This window comes from Perognathus longimembris, chromosome 27, assembly GCF_023159225.1.
Source record: "Perognathus longimembris pacificus isolate PPM17 chromosome 27, ASM2315922v1, whole genome shotgun sequence".
In the NCBI taxonomy this organism is placed as follows: Eukaryota; Metazoa; Chordata; class Mammalia; order Rodentia; family Heteromyidae; genus Perognathus; species Perognathus longimembris.
In genome coordinates, this window is record NC_063187.1 from 7,715,931 (window position 1) to 7,732,434 (window position 16,504).

The 16,504-nt window shown below is 56.5% G+C and overlaps 1 protein-coding gene across 1 annotated transcript in view; it reads left to right on the forward strand.

Moving 5' to 3' along the window:
* Positions 1-11,867: 11,867 nt before the first annotated feature.
* Wnk1 (WNK lysine deficient protein kinase 1) overlaps positions 11,868-16,504 on the forward strand; it is an 84,251-nt gene continuing 79,614 nt past the window's right edge. Inside the window, 2 exon segments of the mRNA XM_048335247.1 lie at positions 11,868-11,987; positions 12,820-13,619. Of these exon segments, the coding sequence (XP_048191204.1) occupies positions 12,822-13,619 (798 nt within the window). The 5' untranslated portion in view covers positions 11,868-11,987; positions 12,820-12,821.

The following is a 16,504-nucleotide window of genomic DNA, read 5'->3' on the forward strand; positions in this document are numbered from 1 at the left end:
TGCTGGTTTTACTGCTTTGAAAAAAAAATGCTGCAAATTGATCAAAGGATCCCCCAAAGGAGGCTGGGGCGGGGTTCGAACTTCACAGTGGTACAGCCGAGTAGGTTCCTGGGATGGGGCAGCCTCCAGCAGAGCCCCAAGACTGAGGTCTAGAGATTCTCTGGTTCTTTCCTTCCTTCTGTCTCTCAAAGTTCTTTTTTTTTCTTTTTCTTTTTTAAAACAAAGTGGAGGTTTGCCTCATCAGCTCCAAAAGCCTACTCTTCAAAGTAGATAAACAAGGCATTAAAAACATTATTGCTTGGGAATGTGGTTTAGTGGTAGGACGCTTGCCTAGCATGCATGAAGCTCTGGGTTCGAGTCCCTGGCTTCTTTTACTCAAGGCTAGCACCCTACCACTTGAACCACAGTGCCACTTCTGGCTTTTTTCTGTATGTGTGGTGCTGAGGAATCGAACCCAGGTCTTCACGTATGCTAGGCAAGCACTCTACCACTAGGCTACATTCCCAGCCCCAAACAATGCATTTTGACTGACAGATTGCTGGACGGCCCCAACCTCTCCCTTGATCAGACAGACAGACAGACAGACAGGAGGGGCAGAGCAGAGAACCGTCCCTCCAAATACATTTCATAACCAGTTGCATTTTCCTACCAGGAGTGAGTCTTTTTTTGGAAAGTATTTTTATTTTTGCCCTGTTTACCTTAGAGTGCTCAAACTTCACTGGCTGGCCGTGGAAGCCCGTTTTAGACACAGGCTGGTGTGGTGTAGGCGTCTGGGTGACTGTGATGAGGGGTTATGGGGAAATCCACGCCGAGTTTAGCGAGGGGAGGGGAGAGAAGCAAGGAACATATTTATTCTCACCACATTCAAAATGTGCCAATCAAAAAGAGGCACAGGTGTGGCCGCTCACGCCTGTCATCCGGGCTACTCAGGAGGCTGAGATCTGAGGATCAAGGTTCAAAGCCAGCCCAGGCAGGAAAGTCTGTGAGACGCTGATCTCCAAGGAACCACCAAAAGCCAGATGTGGAGCTGTGGCTCAGAGGGGTAGAGCGTTAACCTCGAGCAAAAAGAGCTCAGAGACAGTGCTGAGGCCCTGAGTTCAAGCCCCACAACCGAGAGAAAGGAAAGAAAGAAAAGGAAATGCAAAGGGAAAGCTGAGCAGTGGTGTCTCACACCTGTTCATCTGCCAGATGGTGGTTCAAGGCCAGCCTCAGCAGAAACGTTCACGAGAGTCTCATCTGCAATTAACTTGCAAAGGACAGAAGTCTCCGGAGATCAAGTGAGACAGGAAGCCAAACGATGAGCCGGGACCGGAACCCGTGCACCCGGCTTGGGGTGAGCTGGAGGCCGGAGGAGGAAGACAGTGCAGTGGGCGCGTGGCTTCCTTCCTGGGCTGGCTGCTAGGGCATCCAGGCCCCAGGAAATGGCAAGGAAAATCCATTTGTTGTGACTCTCACAGGGTAATGACAATAGCAGGTGTGAAACAGGAAGAACCAGAAAAACAGTTTAGCAGCTCTGGAGGGGAAAGAGAAAAAAAAAAAAAAAGAACTTGGAAAGCCTCAACAAAGATGGAAATTTCGAGACTCTCCCCCTCCCCCCGCCCCCACCTCCCTCCACAGGGCAGGACAACAGGCAGGCAGGTGTCACCCTCCGGAGAAGGTTCCAGCAGCTGGTGCAGGAGTTGAGGGGACTGAGAATGGATCAAAGTCTCTCTTGAGTCCTCGGGTGCTCGGGGCCACGACCTTGGCTCCGACCATGGAAGAGAAGCCAAACAAAGCCAGCAAGTGGAAAGCTAAGCCGTGGAGAGGTTACATTTCAGAGCAAGGTCCAGCCAAGGGCCAGGAATGACAGTTCCCAGGGTCACTACTAGAAACGGATGCCCTCCGTGGGTGCCCAGCCGAGAGCCAGCTTCGAAAGGGCCCTCAGCAGCCGCCAGAACCGTCTAGAGCGTGACACATTCACTAGGCGTTTTTGCAAGGTCTGAAAAGGGGCCGGGGCTGTTGCATTGCTGAGCCAGAGGTGCCAAATGGGAATGAATGAATGAAGGACCCAAAAGGAAGGCGTAGAGGGGAGAAAATGGCGATGAGGAAGAACAAAAAGGAGCAGGACTTTCCCTTGTAAGAAAGGAACCAAGACAGAGCTCGCTACTGGGGAGGCTGAGATCTGGAGGATCCGGATTCGAAGCCAGCCCAGCCAGGAAAGTCCCCATGAGACTCTTATCTCCACTGCACGAAATAAAAAGCTGGAGGTGGGGCTGTGGGGCTCAACTGGTAGAGCCACCACCAGCCTTGAGTGAAAAAGCTCAGGGGCAGCACCCAGGGCTCCCCCCTACCCCCCCCCAAAAAAAAAAGGCCTCATGAAGAAAAGTGTCCTTTCTGGTTGGTTCCCTTCTTCTCTGGGTGGTGATTAAGACGCTGCCCGGTGACCCGTGGCTGGCTGGAGATACCTACCCAGGCCTGTGTCCCTTCAAGAAGTCCTGGAGACAGAAGGGATGGAACTTCAGACCCCAAAGAGAAGGGGAGCTGGTTGCCGGTGACATGGGGGGGGGGCGGTGGAGGAATCTCGGCACCTCCTTTGTCTGGGAAACCTGAGTCTCATCAAGCAAGTCAGACGATGCCAGGCTTGGCCCGAGAGTGCTAGGGAAAGCGGCCAAGTTGACAGCCTGCCCCTGTCCACCCAGACAGCCCCGCGGAGGGCAGCCGGCTCCGGCCCAGGCGGCCAGGACAGCGCGCACAGGGCCGGGAGCCAGCGCTGCCCGTCCGCAGCGCCCGCAGACGGGCTGGGAAGGCACCCCGCATGACCCGCGCCCTTCACAGGGACACAGAGCAGAAGCCTCCCCCCCAACGGCGGGGTGCCACTCAAGAAGCTCCCCAGCCGCTTCCTTAGAGGAGATTTTCTCTGCTAATCACGCTGTGCGTGTGGAAAATGACCTAGGAAACTTGTAGGCAGGGGCAGGAGGGGGAAAGTGTCCAACAAAAGAAATGGGGTCACTACCTGACTTACGAGGTGGTACCCCCTCTGTCCAACACATGGTAATAATAAAATTCGATTAAATAATTTCCTCTACTAAATAGTGTTTACCTGTTTTCTTTTCCCTCCTTCCCTCTCTTCTCTCTTTGTTTCTTTCTGTGTGTGCCTATGCTGAAGTGGTAATCCCAGGTGAAATCAGAGGATAACAGTTCAAAGCCAGCCTGAGGAGGAAAGTCTAGGAGACTCTTACCGCCACTCAGCAAAATGTCAGAAGTGGAGCTGTGGCTGGGGTGGTAGAGTGCCAGCCTTGAACAAAAAACACTACGGGGGGTCCATCCTAACTACCCTGGAGGCTGAGATCTCCGGATTGAGGTTCAAAGCCAGCCTGGGCAGGAAAGCCCAGGAGACTTTTATCTCCAGTGAACCACCAAGAAAGTCCGAAGTGGCGCCGTGTGTTCTCAAGAGCCAGAGCACCAGTTCTGAGCACACAAAGTTCAGGGACAGCACCCAGGCCCTGAGTTCAGGCCCACGCCCGCATACATACGTGTGTGTGCACACATCTGCACCCCCCCATGCATGCACACAGAGTTACTGGAGCCCCACTGAGTGTGCAATTGTATAATTGTAGGCCATTTATTGTAACAGACCATTTCTTCTACTTTCCTACTTCCTGCCATCAAAAAAAAAAAAAAGCTGATTTCTCCACCAACCACCAGTGTGTCTGCCCTTGACACTCTGCCAGCCCCCACAGCTCTGAGTTGCCAAATCTCAGCTCAGCTGCCCTGCCCTCCCCCCCCCCCCCCCCCCCGCCTGCTCCTCCTGTCTGGAAATCAGCAAGCCCAAGTTGCTCCTTGTTCCCACGCCTGAACCTTGACTCACAGATGCGCAGCGGTTGGAGCAGATGCGCGCGGATGCGATGCCGGGGCCCACTCCAGCAAGGGCTTCGGCACAGCCCTTGGCCTGCAGGAGGCCCCCACCCACCCCCCAGCCCCTTTCTTGGAGTCAGTCCATAGCTAAGTGACTTTGCCCTTCATCTCCACACTGCTTTTATTTTCTCTGTTCTTAACAGAGATCCTCCGGCTTTCAGGTGGGTTGAATTGACAATAGGTTCACGAAGCTGCTTTTTAATTTTATTTTTACTTTTTTTTTTCTTCATTCGGTCATGGGGTTTGAACTCAGAGCCTGGGCGCTGTCTCTGAGTGAGCTCTTTTTGCTCAAGGCTAGTGCTCTAGCTCTGTGAGCCACAGCACCGCTTCCGGTTTTCTGGTGGTGGACTGGAGATCAGAGTCTCACGGCCGTTCCTGCCTGGGCTGGCTTTGAACCGGGATCGTCAGCTCTCAGCCTCCCGCGTAGCTGGGATGAGAGGCGTGAGCCGCTGGCACCTGGCAAGGAAACTGCATTTAGCGACTCGTTTGGGAGACAGACAGACCCCCCCCAGAACCTGTAAGAGACACTGGCTTAGGGAGAAAGGAAAGCTGTGAGATCAGGTGGTGGCCATTCGAGGATGATGGAGAGCTCTAATGAGCAATCGGAGGGAATAGGGAGAAAACCCATAAAGGAAGTTGCTGATTCTTGACTTGGGTTACGCAGGAAGATGAAGGCCCCATCTGCATCCACAAGCTCCGCTCGCGAGCCGGAACACACTGCCGCGGAAGCAGGCTGGCCCCCCCCCCCCCTCCCCCCCGTCTCTGAAACGAACTGTGCTCCACACCAGAGGGTCACGCCTGTCATCTAAGCCGCTAGGGAGGCGGAGATCCCAGGATCGGGGCTGGAAGCCAGGTCAGGCGGGAAAAATCGGTGAGGCTCTTGTATCTCTAAAGAAGCAGCAAACAGGCAGAAGTGGAGCTATGGCTCAAATGGTAGATTACCCACCTTGAGCAGCTAAGGGACACCTTCCAGGTCCTGAGTTCAAGCTCTAGTATGGGCATGCACATGCGCGCGTGCACACACGCACGCACACACACACGCACACACACGGCAGGGAGACACAAGCAACAGGAACTGTCCGGCGCTCAAGCTTGTAAGGCGAGCTACTTGGAAGGTGGGTACTGAGGAAGATGGAGATCAGAGGGTCGCAGTTCAAGGCCAGCTCTGGCATCTGGGTTGAGAGGACTCCATCTCAATCAATGGCCGGGCCACCTGTCAACCCCGGTAACACCAGGAAACACAGGCGGGTGCTAGCCCAGGCAAGTTAGGCAGAAAGAGAGGCCTTAGCCGGAAAATAACCAATGCGAGGGGGAGTCTGCGTGGTACAGCACTTGCCTAGCAAGTTCAAGGCCCGAAGTTCAATCCCTAGGACTGCCGGAAACCTTAACATTTCAAAAAAAGAACCAACTTTGCATGCAATCTATATACAGGTCTCTTCCTGGTGAGTCTTACCCAAGACATAGTTGTTGAAATAGTTCTTAGGTAACCTTCTAGATTTATTTATTTTTTTTCCGGTGTCAGTATTGGAGCTTGAACTCAGGGCCTGGTCACCGTCCCTGATCTTTCTTTTGCTCAAGGCTAGCACTACCACTTGAGCCACAGCGCCACTGCAGGCTTTTTTTCTGTGTATGTGGTACTGCGGAATCGAACCCCAGGCTTCATGCGCGCTAGGCGAGCACTTTGCCACTAAGCCGCCTTCCCAGCTCCTGATCCTTCAGATTCTTTAGAACAAACTTCATGCTTTCTTGAGATTTTTTTTTTTTCTTTTTACTGCTTGGGAAAAAATGAGGACTGCCCCGCCTTTCCCCAGATAGATGTGCAAACGACCCAGGGCAGGAGGCGGAGTAGCTTCTGGAATGAGGGAGGAATTTTCTAGGGGTTGGTTGCCTTAAGTGGGATGACCAGACTGACAGGTGTGTGTAATTAATCTTCCTAGGCCTCCTCGGTGAAATGGAGCTCTGTGCATGTCTGCACTGCCTTAAGCTAAGCTGTCCCCAGCCAGCAGAGTCGTTTCTCACCACCGTGAAGGAATCTCAAGAAGCAAGTCCGCTCCTCTGCCATCCCACCTCTAGCCTTCCTGCCAGGCGGAGAACCGCGGAGGAAGCTGGGGAGTGGACCTGACACCTCCGGTGATGCACCCACACCTCGCCTGTGGCATCTGACTCTGGCCAGCTGTCAGCCGCCATCTCTCCTCTTGGCTCGGTGCCTTCATACAGCTTAGATGTGAAAAGATGGGGTGGCGGGGCCTCGAGTCTATCAAGTTCCATCCTGACTCATTAAATCTCACAATAACCCTTTCACATATACACACTCTGTCCCCCACTATACCTAACACTAACATTCAATGTGTGTGAGTACCAGGGCTTGAACTCAGGGCCTCGGCACTGTCCCTGAGCTTTCTTTGCTCAAGGCTAGCGCTCTACCACTTGAGCCACAGCACCCCTTGTGGATTTTTGCCAGTTAACTAAAGGTAAGAGTCTTGTAGCCTTCCCTGTCCGGCTTGGCTTTGAACTAGGATCTTCAGACCTCAGCCTCCTGACTAGCTAGAGTTTACGGAGCATGAGCTACCAGGGCCCAGCTAAAAATTTTAACTCTTGGAATGGATGCACAAGGGAACTGCCCTTCAGTGAGTCCACCTTAAGAGTCCAGTGCATCCCACACCCCACTCATCCCTTCCCTCCTCCTCCCTCTTTCTCCCCCCCCACATGTCAAATCAAACTTCCACTTCCTCTGTTACACACACACACACCAGAGTTCTGACTGTACTTATCCTCCATTGCTAGTTGTTTCCACTTTCTTTTTTTGCCAGTCTCAGGGCTTGAACTCAGGGCCTGACCACTGTTCTTTTTGCTCAAGGCTAGCACTCTACCAAATGAGCTACAGTACCACTTCTAGCTTTTTCTATATATGCGGCACTGAGGAATCGAACCCAGGGCTTCACGTACACGAGGCGAGCACTCTACCACGAGGCCATATTCCCAGCCCCTCGCTGTTTTGAAATAGGCTCTGGCTCCCTGCACTGAGCAGTGCCCGGACAGACAGAGTTCCCCCTCTTTACGCCTCTCACTGCGGCTGTGACAACAGATCATTCCAGCTTCTTGCCCGTGGAGACCGTATCTTAGACTTCTCTGTCCGCCATGGACACACACGATCCCTTCCATCTCATTCTCCCCCAGAGCTGGTTTGACTTGCGCATGCCACCACACCCAGCTACTGGTTGAGAGGCGGTCTTCTAAGCTCTTTGCCTGGGCTGTCCCCCAAACTTTGACCCACCCAATCTCAGCCTCCCAAGGGACTGGGACAACAGGTGTGAGTCACAGTGCGCCACTTCATTTAGTCGCTTGAGTTATGTAACCAACCCTCCTTCCGAAGGAGGAGACTTGGCTGATTCTGCAAGGGAGAGGAAAGCCGTTGTCTTAGATTAATTTCAATGTTGCCAAGTGTGAGTTGTGGTACAGCCGGGGTTTCAGTAGCGGTTAAGACTGATTTGACTCCTAAATCCTTTACACTCTTTGCTAAGGCTATGGTCTTTGTGAAGGCTTTCCTAAGGCTTTGAGGACAGTACAGCTAGGAAATTGGGAAGGCCTATCAACGGCTGCCCAGTAGTCTTGTTGCTTTGCTGATTAAGTGATTCAAGAATTCACTAGAGAGGCGTTTACTCCATCTTTACTGGCTGCTATGTGCACGAGGCCTTGCTGGGGACGGCTAGGACCCCATACTTAAGGGGTAGACGACTGGAGTCCAAAATCAGCTTCCATGGGTTGGTGACACCATGTGACTTTGGATTAGATATCAAGCTTCTTGCCCTTCAGGTTTTTCACTCCTCAAATGGAAACCAAGAACACTTACTTCATGGGAAGGAGTTGTGAAGTTCAGATACCATTGTCTGCAAAGAGCTTGCAGCATGGTGGCTGGAAGGATGGGGGAAGAAGCAACCGCAGGACGGACCTGCATCTCTGGAAACACCAAGTTTAGGAGAAATAAGACATAGGTATAAATAAGCTTAGTAAAACATGGAGAGATGCGCGTGATGACTCACACCTGTAATCCGACCTACTCTTCCTGGAAGCTGACATCTGAGGATCACCGTTCAAAGCTAGCCAGGCAGTAAAGCCCGTGAGCCATTTATCTCCATTAAGCACCAGAGGTCTGGCTCAAGTGACAGAGCACTAGCCTTGAGCCAAAGAGCTCAGGCATGAGTTTGAGCACGACTCAGTCACACTCACACTCACACACACACACGCACCCCTATAGGGCAGAGAGAGGAACATGGGAAATGGAGAAAGACCATTCCTATCTTTCCTGGAGAAGCTACCCCGTGACTCATGCCAGACCATGCCAGGGGTGTGGAATGAGGTTGGCTTTGTGTACTGAGGAGGATTTTACAGCCACTGTGTAAATTAAAGCTGTCACTGACTCTCATTGCTAGCCAGTTACCAGTGGCAGGGACCACGGAAATATAAAATGAGAATGGATGGGAAGGAGAAAGGATAAATCAACATGAGGAAATGAACAAGACCAGGGGGAATAAAGAACACGATGAGAGAAATAAAACACGTGTCTGTTTTTTTGGTCAGTCTGAGGGCTTGAATTCAGGGCCTGGACATTGTCCCTGGGCTTGTTTGTTTTGTTTTTGTTGCCAGTCCTGGGGCTTGGACTCAGGGCCTGAGCACTGTCTGTCCCTGGCTTCCTTTTTGCTCAAGGCTAGCACTCTGCCACTTGAGCCACAGCACCACTTCTGGCTTTTTTCTGTGTATGTGGTGCTGAGGAATGGAACCCAGGGCTTCCTGCATGCTAGGCAAGCGCTCCCTCCCAGAGCTTTGTCACCCAAGGCTAGTGCTCTAACACTTAGAGCCACAGCTCGGCTTCCAGTTCTCTGGAGGTTCACTGGAGATAAGAGTCTCATGGACTTTGCTGCCACGGCTGGCTCTGAACCTTGAGCCACAGATCTCAGCCTCCCGGGTAGCTGGGATTATAGGCGTGAGCCACCGGCACCTGGCTCACCTGAAATTCCCCATGGATGACAGGAGTTGGTTCTTTATTTGAACGTTGAAATGACAGAGAAAAGAAAAGTACTATTAGGGATTACAGGAAGGAGGAACAGAAAATTATCACGTTCCTTAGAGGTTGGCAAGCATGAAAAGATGGAGCAAATAAGTATTTGTAGTGAAATATTCACACTGCAGTATATAACCTTTCAGCCTAACCGTGGTGCACAATATGATTATACACAAAATGATACCTGTTTTCTCAGGGAAGCTAACATTACCCGAGTAGGAAAAGCCAGTCACGGGGAGTAAGTGCGGTTTTAAGTCAACAGTTAAATTATTCACAAGGAACTTAGGGTGTTTCTGGTGGAAACCTGGTCCCATGCATGCGGGGCGACCCACAGTGGCAGGGGCTGGGTGGATTTTTAAGGGGGAGGGGTACTGCTAGTCCCCCCTCCTTTTTTTTTTTTTTCTTTTCTTTTTAAACAGAGGTCAAATGTGAGCCCTGGGATCGACGGGGCGTCCTATGGGCTCGCCAGCCCATGTACGGTCATGGGGGGGGGGGAGGTTGCCTCCTGCAAACAAACCGGCTTTCCCTGCCTAGCAAAGCAGCCTTTCTACACGGCTGCCTCCAGAGAATATAGCAGAAAAATAAAAATAAAACAACCACTCCCCGCCCCCCTTTCCAGGTGATCTCCCCCCCCTTTCCAGGTGATCTCCCCCCTTCCAGGTGGTCTCCCCCCCTTTCCAGGTGATCTCCCCCCCCTTTCCAGGTGATCTCCCCCCCTTTCCAGGTGGTCTCCCCCCCCTTTCCAGGTGATCTCCCCCCCCTTTCCAGGTGATCTCCCCCCCTTTCCAGGTGATCTCCCCCCCTTTCCAGGTGATCTCCCCCCCCTTTCCAGGTGATCCTCCCCTTTCCAGGTGATCTCCCCCCGCCCCCCTTTCCAGGTGATCCTCCCCTTTCCAGGTGATCTCCCCCCCCTTTCCAGGTGATTTCCCCCCCTTTCCAGGTGATTTCCTCCCCCCTTTCCAGGTGATCCCCCCTTTCCAGGTGATCTCCCCTCCCTTTCCAGGTGATCCCCCCTTTCCAGGTGATTTCCTCTCCCCTTTCCAGGTGATCCCCCCCCTTTCCAGGTGATTTCCTCCCCCCTTTCCAGGTGATTTCCTCCCCCCTTTCCAGGTGATCCCCCCCTTTCCAGGTGATCTCCCTCCCTTTCCAGGTGATCTCCCCCCCTTTCCAGGTGATTTCCTCTCCCCTTTCCAGGTGATCCCCCCCCCTTTCCAGGTGATTTCCTCCCCCCTTTCCAGGTGATCTCCCCCCGCCCCCCTTTCCAGGTGATCCCCCCCCCTTGGCCGGCCACACTTACCATCCAGCGCCACTGTATCCTTCGCACCGTCAAGCGGGGGTAACTTTGTATCCTCACCCCCGGGGGAAGCCCGGCGACCCCGGCGACCCCGGGACCCCGGCACAAACGAATCAGAAATCCCCCCACCCCCCCACCCCCCGATCGCCGAACCCCAGCGCTGGCTTCACACAAAACGGGATCCTTTAAATAAAAATAAGGGTGGGGAGGGGCGAGGTCGGGGACCTGCGCTGGGAAAGGCGCGCGCGGGAGCGGGGGGCGGGGGGGGGGGGGGGGCCGGGGTCGTGCGCGGCGGAGCTCGTTCCGCCCCCTCCCCCCGCCCCCCTCCCCCCCCGGGCCCCCCGCGCCCGCTCGGTCCGCGGCGGCGGGCGAATCGGCGCTCGGATGCGGTTGCAGACGTTTGCGCGCTTCCCGCTCGCCCCGTAACCGCCGTCGGGGGCGCCCCCCCCCCGCTCCCCGGCCCCCGCCCCCCCCCGGGCCGGCGCGGCCGACCCCGTCCCGTCGGGTGCTCCCCTCCCCCGGGGGAGGGGGAGCCGCTGCCCCCGGAGCCGTGGGGGCGGGGAGGGGGAGGGGGGCAGCGCGCCGCGGGGGCCCCGGCGAGGACCAGGACGGCGCCCGCCGGCGGGGCGCGGAGGGGAGGGGAGGGGGAGGGGAGCGGAGGGGAGCGGAGGGGAGGGGGTGGGGGGGCAGATGGAAGATTTAAAAGAAAGTTTCGACCAACTCCGGAGGCCGAAGGCACCGCGCTGCCCTGGACGCCGCCGCCGAGATTCACAGCCTGGCCCGCCCTCCCCCTCCCTCCCCTCCCCCTCCCCCTCCCCCCAGCTCCCCTCGCGGCCGTGCAAAAGGGAGTCCACTGCGAACTTAACCGGACAACTCCCCGCCCCCCCCCCCCCCCCCCATGATCGGCCGTGGCCTGGAGCGGCGCATGTGGTCTTAATTGTGCAGGGAGGGGGAGGGGGAGAGGGGGAGGGGGAGGGGGAGGGGGATGGAGTTACACTCCCACCTCCACCCCCCCCACCCCCCCCAACCCCATGTTAGACCCTCCATCGCCACCTTCCCCGAGTTTGCAGGGGCTGGGTGAGTCCGGCCCTCCCCCTCCCCCTCCCCCCCCTCCCCCCCCCCCCCCCCCCCGTCACTCCACACCAGGCAGCTCTCCATTAAAGATGAACAGATCACTTTTCATTGCGAAGAACTCTCTTTAGCGGAGCATGACGGGAGGGGAGTCTCATCTCCCGTTCTCCCGCCCTCCCTCTCTCTCCATTTCCTTTCCGTCCCACACGGAATCCCGGTTTTGCTAAAGACAGCGCGGATCTCACCCGGGGGGCGGGGGGGGGTGGTTTGAGCGACCCCAGTTGATGACGCTTTCCCCTCGGGCTTCCAGAAGGGACGGTTTCCAAGGGGAACTACAACTCCCAGCAGGCAACAGGCTGGAGCTAGCCCTCCTCCCCCGGGGCATCACGGAAGTCGTAGGCGCCCGGCCGCCAGGGCCCCTCTTATAACATCCGCCCGCAAACTACAGTTCCCAGGGCGCCTCGGGCCCGGCGCGCCTGCGCAGCAGCCCCCGGAGCGCGGCGGGAGGGGGTGGGGCCGCCCCGGGGCGGCGGGGGGCGGGGTCCGAGCGGGCTGTGTGGAGGTTTCAGACTCCGGCGCCATTTAAAGCGGAGAGTTTCCCGGGCGGACGCGGCTGTGCTCGTCCTCGGCCGCCGCCGCCGCCGCGCCCCCCGTCTTCGCTGACAGGAGGTGCCTAGCGGGGTGACTGCTCTCTTCTCTCCCCTCCCCTCCTCCCGGTCCCCCCCCTCCGGGTCTCCTCAGCCCCGGGCCCCCGGCGGGAGCGGCCCTCCCCTCCCCGCGGCTCCCTCCCGTCAGCCCCGGGGCGCCGGCCCGGGCGGGGACGAGGTGGGGCCGGCCCGGGGCGGGCGGGAGGCCTCGGGGACGGGAGGAGGGGGGCGCTCCTCAGGCCCCCGCGGCTGCGGACCCCCGATTTTGGCTCCCGGACGAGGGGCGCCCCGTGAGAGACTCTAGTCCCCCCCCCCCGCCCGGCTCGGACGCGCGCGGCGGGAGGCGGCCGGGACCCCCCCCCTCCTCCCGCCCGGTCCTCCCGCCCTCCGGGGGCCGCTGCTCCCCCCACCCCCCACCCCCGGGCGGCCCGGGCCTCCGCCTCCACCCGGCGTCCGACGTCCGACGTCCGGCGTCCGACTCGACCCGCCCGCCCGCCGCGCGGGGGGCCCTGGCCCGCCCCGGGCCGGCTCCATGACCGCGGCCCCGCCGCCGCCCCCGCCCGGCCGGCCGCCGCTCGCCGCAGGATGGACGCGGAGCGCGGGGCGCTGACCGCCGCGGCCCCGCTCCCGCCGCTCCCGCCGCCGGCCCGGGCGTCCCGCGCCGCCGCCGCCCTCGCCCTCGCCCTCGGGGCGCCTCGCCGGTGCTGAGCGGCGGACCCCGCGCCCCGCGCTCTTTTTTCATTTTTTTTCCTCTGGTGTTGGGTTCTCTCCGGACCCCCCCTCCGCCCGCCCGCCCTCCCCCCTCCGCGCCCCCCAGCGCGCCCGCTCCGCTCTCTCCACTCCAGCGGACCCAGCCATGTCCGGCGGCGCCGCCGAGAAGCCCCGCGGCTCCCCGAGCTTCCTCTCGCCGCCGCCCAAGAATGGCTCCAGCTCCGACTCGTCGGTGGGCGAGAAGCTGGGCGCCGCGGGCAGCGACGCGGGCCTGGGCCGCACCGACGAGTACCGGCGCCGCCGCCACACGATGGACAAGGACAGCCGGGGGGCGGCCGCCACCCCCACCGAGCACCGCTTCTTCCGCCGCAGCGTCATCTGCGACTCGAACGCCACGGCGCTGGAGCTGCCGGGGCTCCCCATCCCCGCCCTGCACCCCGGCGGGGCCGTCCCCGCCGCGGGGCCGCCGGCCACCCCCGCCGAGCCCGCCGCCCGGGAGGAGCCGGTGACCGCCGCCGCCGCCGCCGCCCCGGTGACCCGGCCGCCGCCCCCGCCCGCCGCGGCCCCGGCCCCCGCCGCCGCCCCCGCCGCCCCCGCCGCCGCCGCCGCCGCCGCCGCCCCGCCGGCCCCCGGCAGCACCGGCCCCGAGCGCCCCGCGTCCCAGCCCGGCCCGGCGGGCGGCCAGGAGGAACCGCCGCCGCCGCCGCCGCCCGCCCGCAGCGGCAGCGGCAGCGGGGGCAGCGCCGGCGCCCGCGAGGCGGCCGAGGAGCTGCGCAGCCAGCAGCAGGACGACATCGAGGAGCTGGAGACCAAAGCCGTGGGCATGTCCAACGACGGGCGCTTCCTCAAGTTCGACATCGAGATCGGCCGGGGCTCCTTTAAGACCGTCTACAAGGGCCTGGACACGGAGACCACGGTGGAGGTGGCCTGGTGCGAGCTGCAGGTAACGAACGCGCCGTCCGCTCGCCCGCTCGCTCGGTCTGGGGGTCTGCGCGGGGCAGCCGGCGGATCGCGTCCCCCGGCCCGGGGGAGCCCCCTCCCCCCCCCCCCGAGGGCTTGGCTGCGGGGGCCCCGGGCCTCCGAGTGGACCGGTGTCGGCGTGAGGAGAAAGCGCCGCCCGCCCGCGAGGGCCCGGCCCCCTGGGTTCGAACCCCGGCTTCCCACCGTGCTCAGGCTGGTTTGGCTTAAGTTTTCCAACTTCGGGCTGTTGGACGGCAGCGCCAGGCATTTCGTGTCCCAGCCCGGCCGAGGCGGTGGGGCCAGCCCGGGCTGCGGTGTAGATAGGTAGATGGCCCTGTTACACACAGAAACAAAACAAGGAAACCCCGAGGAGGAAGAAGCCCCTTTCCCCGGGCTAGGCGTCTTGGGACGGGGCGGGGGGAGGGTCCGGTAGCGCGCGTGTCTGCCGTGCGTGACCGTGGCCCGCGATGCCCGAGCCATATGGTGGCCACGGGACCTGAGCCGGCTCCCCGGGGCTCCCCGGGGCTCGGTCTGTGCCCTGGAAGGTGGGAAGTTAGCACCCTCGTCTCAGCGTGGTGGGAAAGGCTCTAAACTTTGCGGGAGCGTCCAGAGGGGTCACGTCGGTGGGGCTTTCGCCTTGTGAATGCGGGCACGTCATCTTCTGATGCACGAGTGTGTTCGAGGTCTGAGCAGCTTCCCGGGGGCTACTTGTTGCTGCCCTTCCTGCTTGGCTGTCGAGCTGCCGCGGAATTGAGCACAGACGTGGGTAGAGGCAGGATTTATTTCATGATACACGAACCTTGCCATTACCAGTTCTGGTCAGGAGAATGGATGAGCTCAAACCGGATAGGGAAGTAAGTCACTGAAGGATGTAGGAACTAGTAAGTTAACACTTAACCTCTTGATGATCCGTTTCAAGGGAAGGCAAAGGGGTGCCTGGGGTGCCTTGCATTTGCATGAAGAACTAAGTGAGAAGAATGTAGCCATTCACTATGTAGATTCACTAGTGATCAGTCCGGGTTCCGCGGCCATTCATCAATTGAGCTTTTTCCATCCACTTTGATAAATGCTTGGGTTTCCCTCAAGTGGGAATGAATACTCTTTTCTTCTTACTTGTACTTTTAAACAGTATGAAAGGAAGTGAGCGTGTGGAATTAGACTGAAAAAACAAGCTCTTTAGGTACTTAGTTTTTTTTTTATGTTACTTTACATGAAACTTCTAAGGTAATAAGAGATAAAATCTCATTAATCTTATACTGGTTCGGAGTTAGAAAGGCGTAGATTTTTTTTTTTCCCCTGGCCAATACTGGGGTTGGAGCTTGCCCGGCAGGCATGGTAGGTACCACGAGGCCACACCCATAGCCTGACCGAATTTTTTTTTTTTTTAATCTGTCAAATTGTATGTTTCCTCCGATGGGTCAGTCAAGCTCAAAAACTTAAGATGTAGGGCAGACACATTTCTTTTTTGAACCAAGGAAGTATTGAGTACTTTGCATTAATTTTGTCCACTACAGTTAGTTCATTTTTGAGCTTTTTCAGAATGTTAGATATGTTCTCTGTATGTTCTCTGTATCCTCTGGAATATTCTAATAATTCATGGTCTGGGAGCTAATAATATAATGCAAAAAGCTCAAGTTTTCTATCACAACAAGAACTTTGTCTAAGCTTCCCAATTTTTCTTTTTCAAAAATTGATTTCATTAATGTATATTGTACAAAGTGGAGTTGCATTGTGGTTTCAGTACATACACATGAAGTACTTTGATCATTTATTCTTTTTTGATTTGACCTATTTGTACCCTCCTTCTTGAAACTTCCTATTGTTTTTTACTCAACAGTTTTTTAAATAATGGGTTCTATTTATATGTGAATGCAGTGTCTTTATGATCCTTTCTCCACCCTTCTTCTTTCTGCTTTCCACCTGCTGCTGGTTCCCAGCCCCCAAATGATTTGCTTCTGATCTTTTATTTTACTTTATTTTTTATCAGTCCTGGGGTTTGAACTCAGGTAGAGCAGGACAACTGTCCCTGAGCTCTTCTTGTTCAAGGCTAATAACACTCTTACCTCTTTAGGCCACTTTGCCACTTCTGGTTCTCTGGCAGTTCATGGGAGATAAGAGTCTCACAGACTTTACTGCCTGGGCGGGTTTCGAACGGGGATTGTTAGATGTCATCCTTATGAGGATGCCAAGGCATGAGCCCTTGCAAGGCACCTGGCTGTTTTTGGCCTTTAAAAAAAAACAAAAACAAATCTAGATTCTGCACATAAGGAAACATGCAATATTTTTAGTCTGGTTTTACTAAGACTGATTTCCAGCTGTTATTTTTTTTTAGCAAATGATATAATTTCATTCTTGTTTATGACCTGATGCTCTATGTAGAGTATTTTCATCTGCTGATGGCAAGTTGTGGCTGTTTCCATAACTTGGCTATTGTGCTGCAGTGAACATGGGTGTGCAAGTATGTATCTCCCTTGTACACTGATTGGTATGCCCAAAAGTGCTATAACAGAATTGTAGCATCCATTTTTAGTTTTTTGAGGACCCTCTCTTCTGATTTCTTGGTGACTGGGTTAATTTATATTCCCAACACTAGTATGTAAGGGTCCTCTCCCCCAAAGGCCCCCAGTCTTGTCAGCTTTAATCTTGAAGACAGCCATTCTGACTGGTCAGTTGGAATCTTACTGCTTTGATTTGCTTTTCCTTATTGCTAAAGAGATTGAACATTTTTGGTTTTCTTTTCTCTTTTTTTTTTGAACACTTCATGCTTTTTATTGGCACTTGTACTTTTGAAAACTCTTCAATTCACTTGCCATTTATTAACTGGGTTACTTGTTTCTTTGGTGTTTAATTCTTTGAACTCTTCATAAA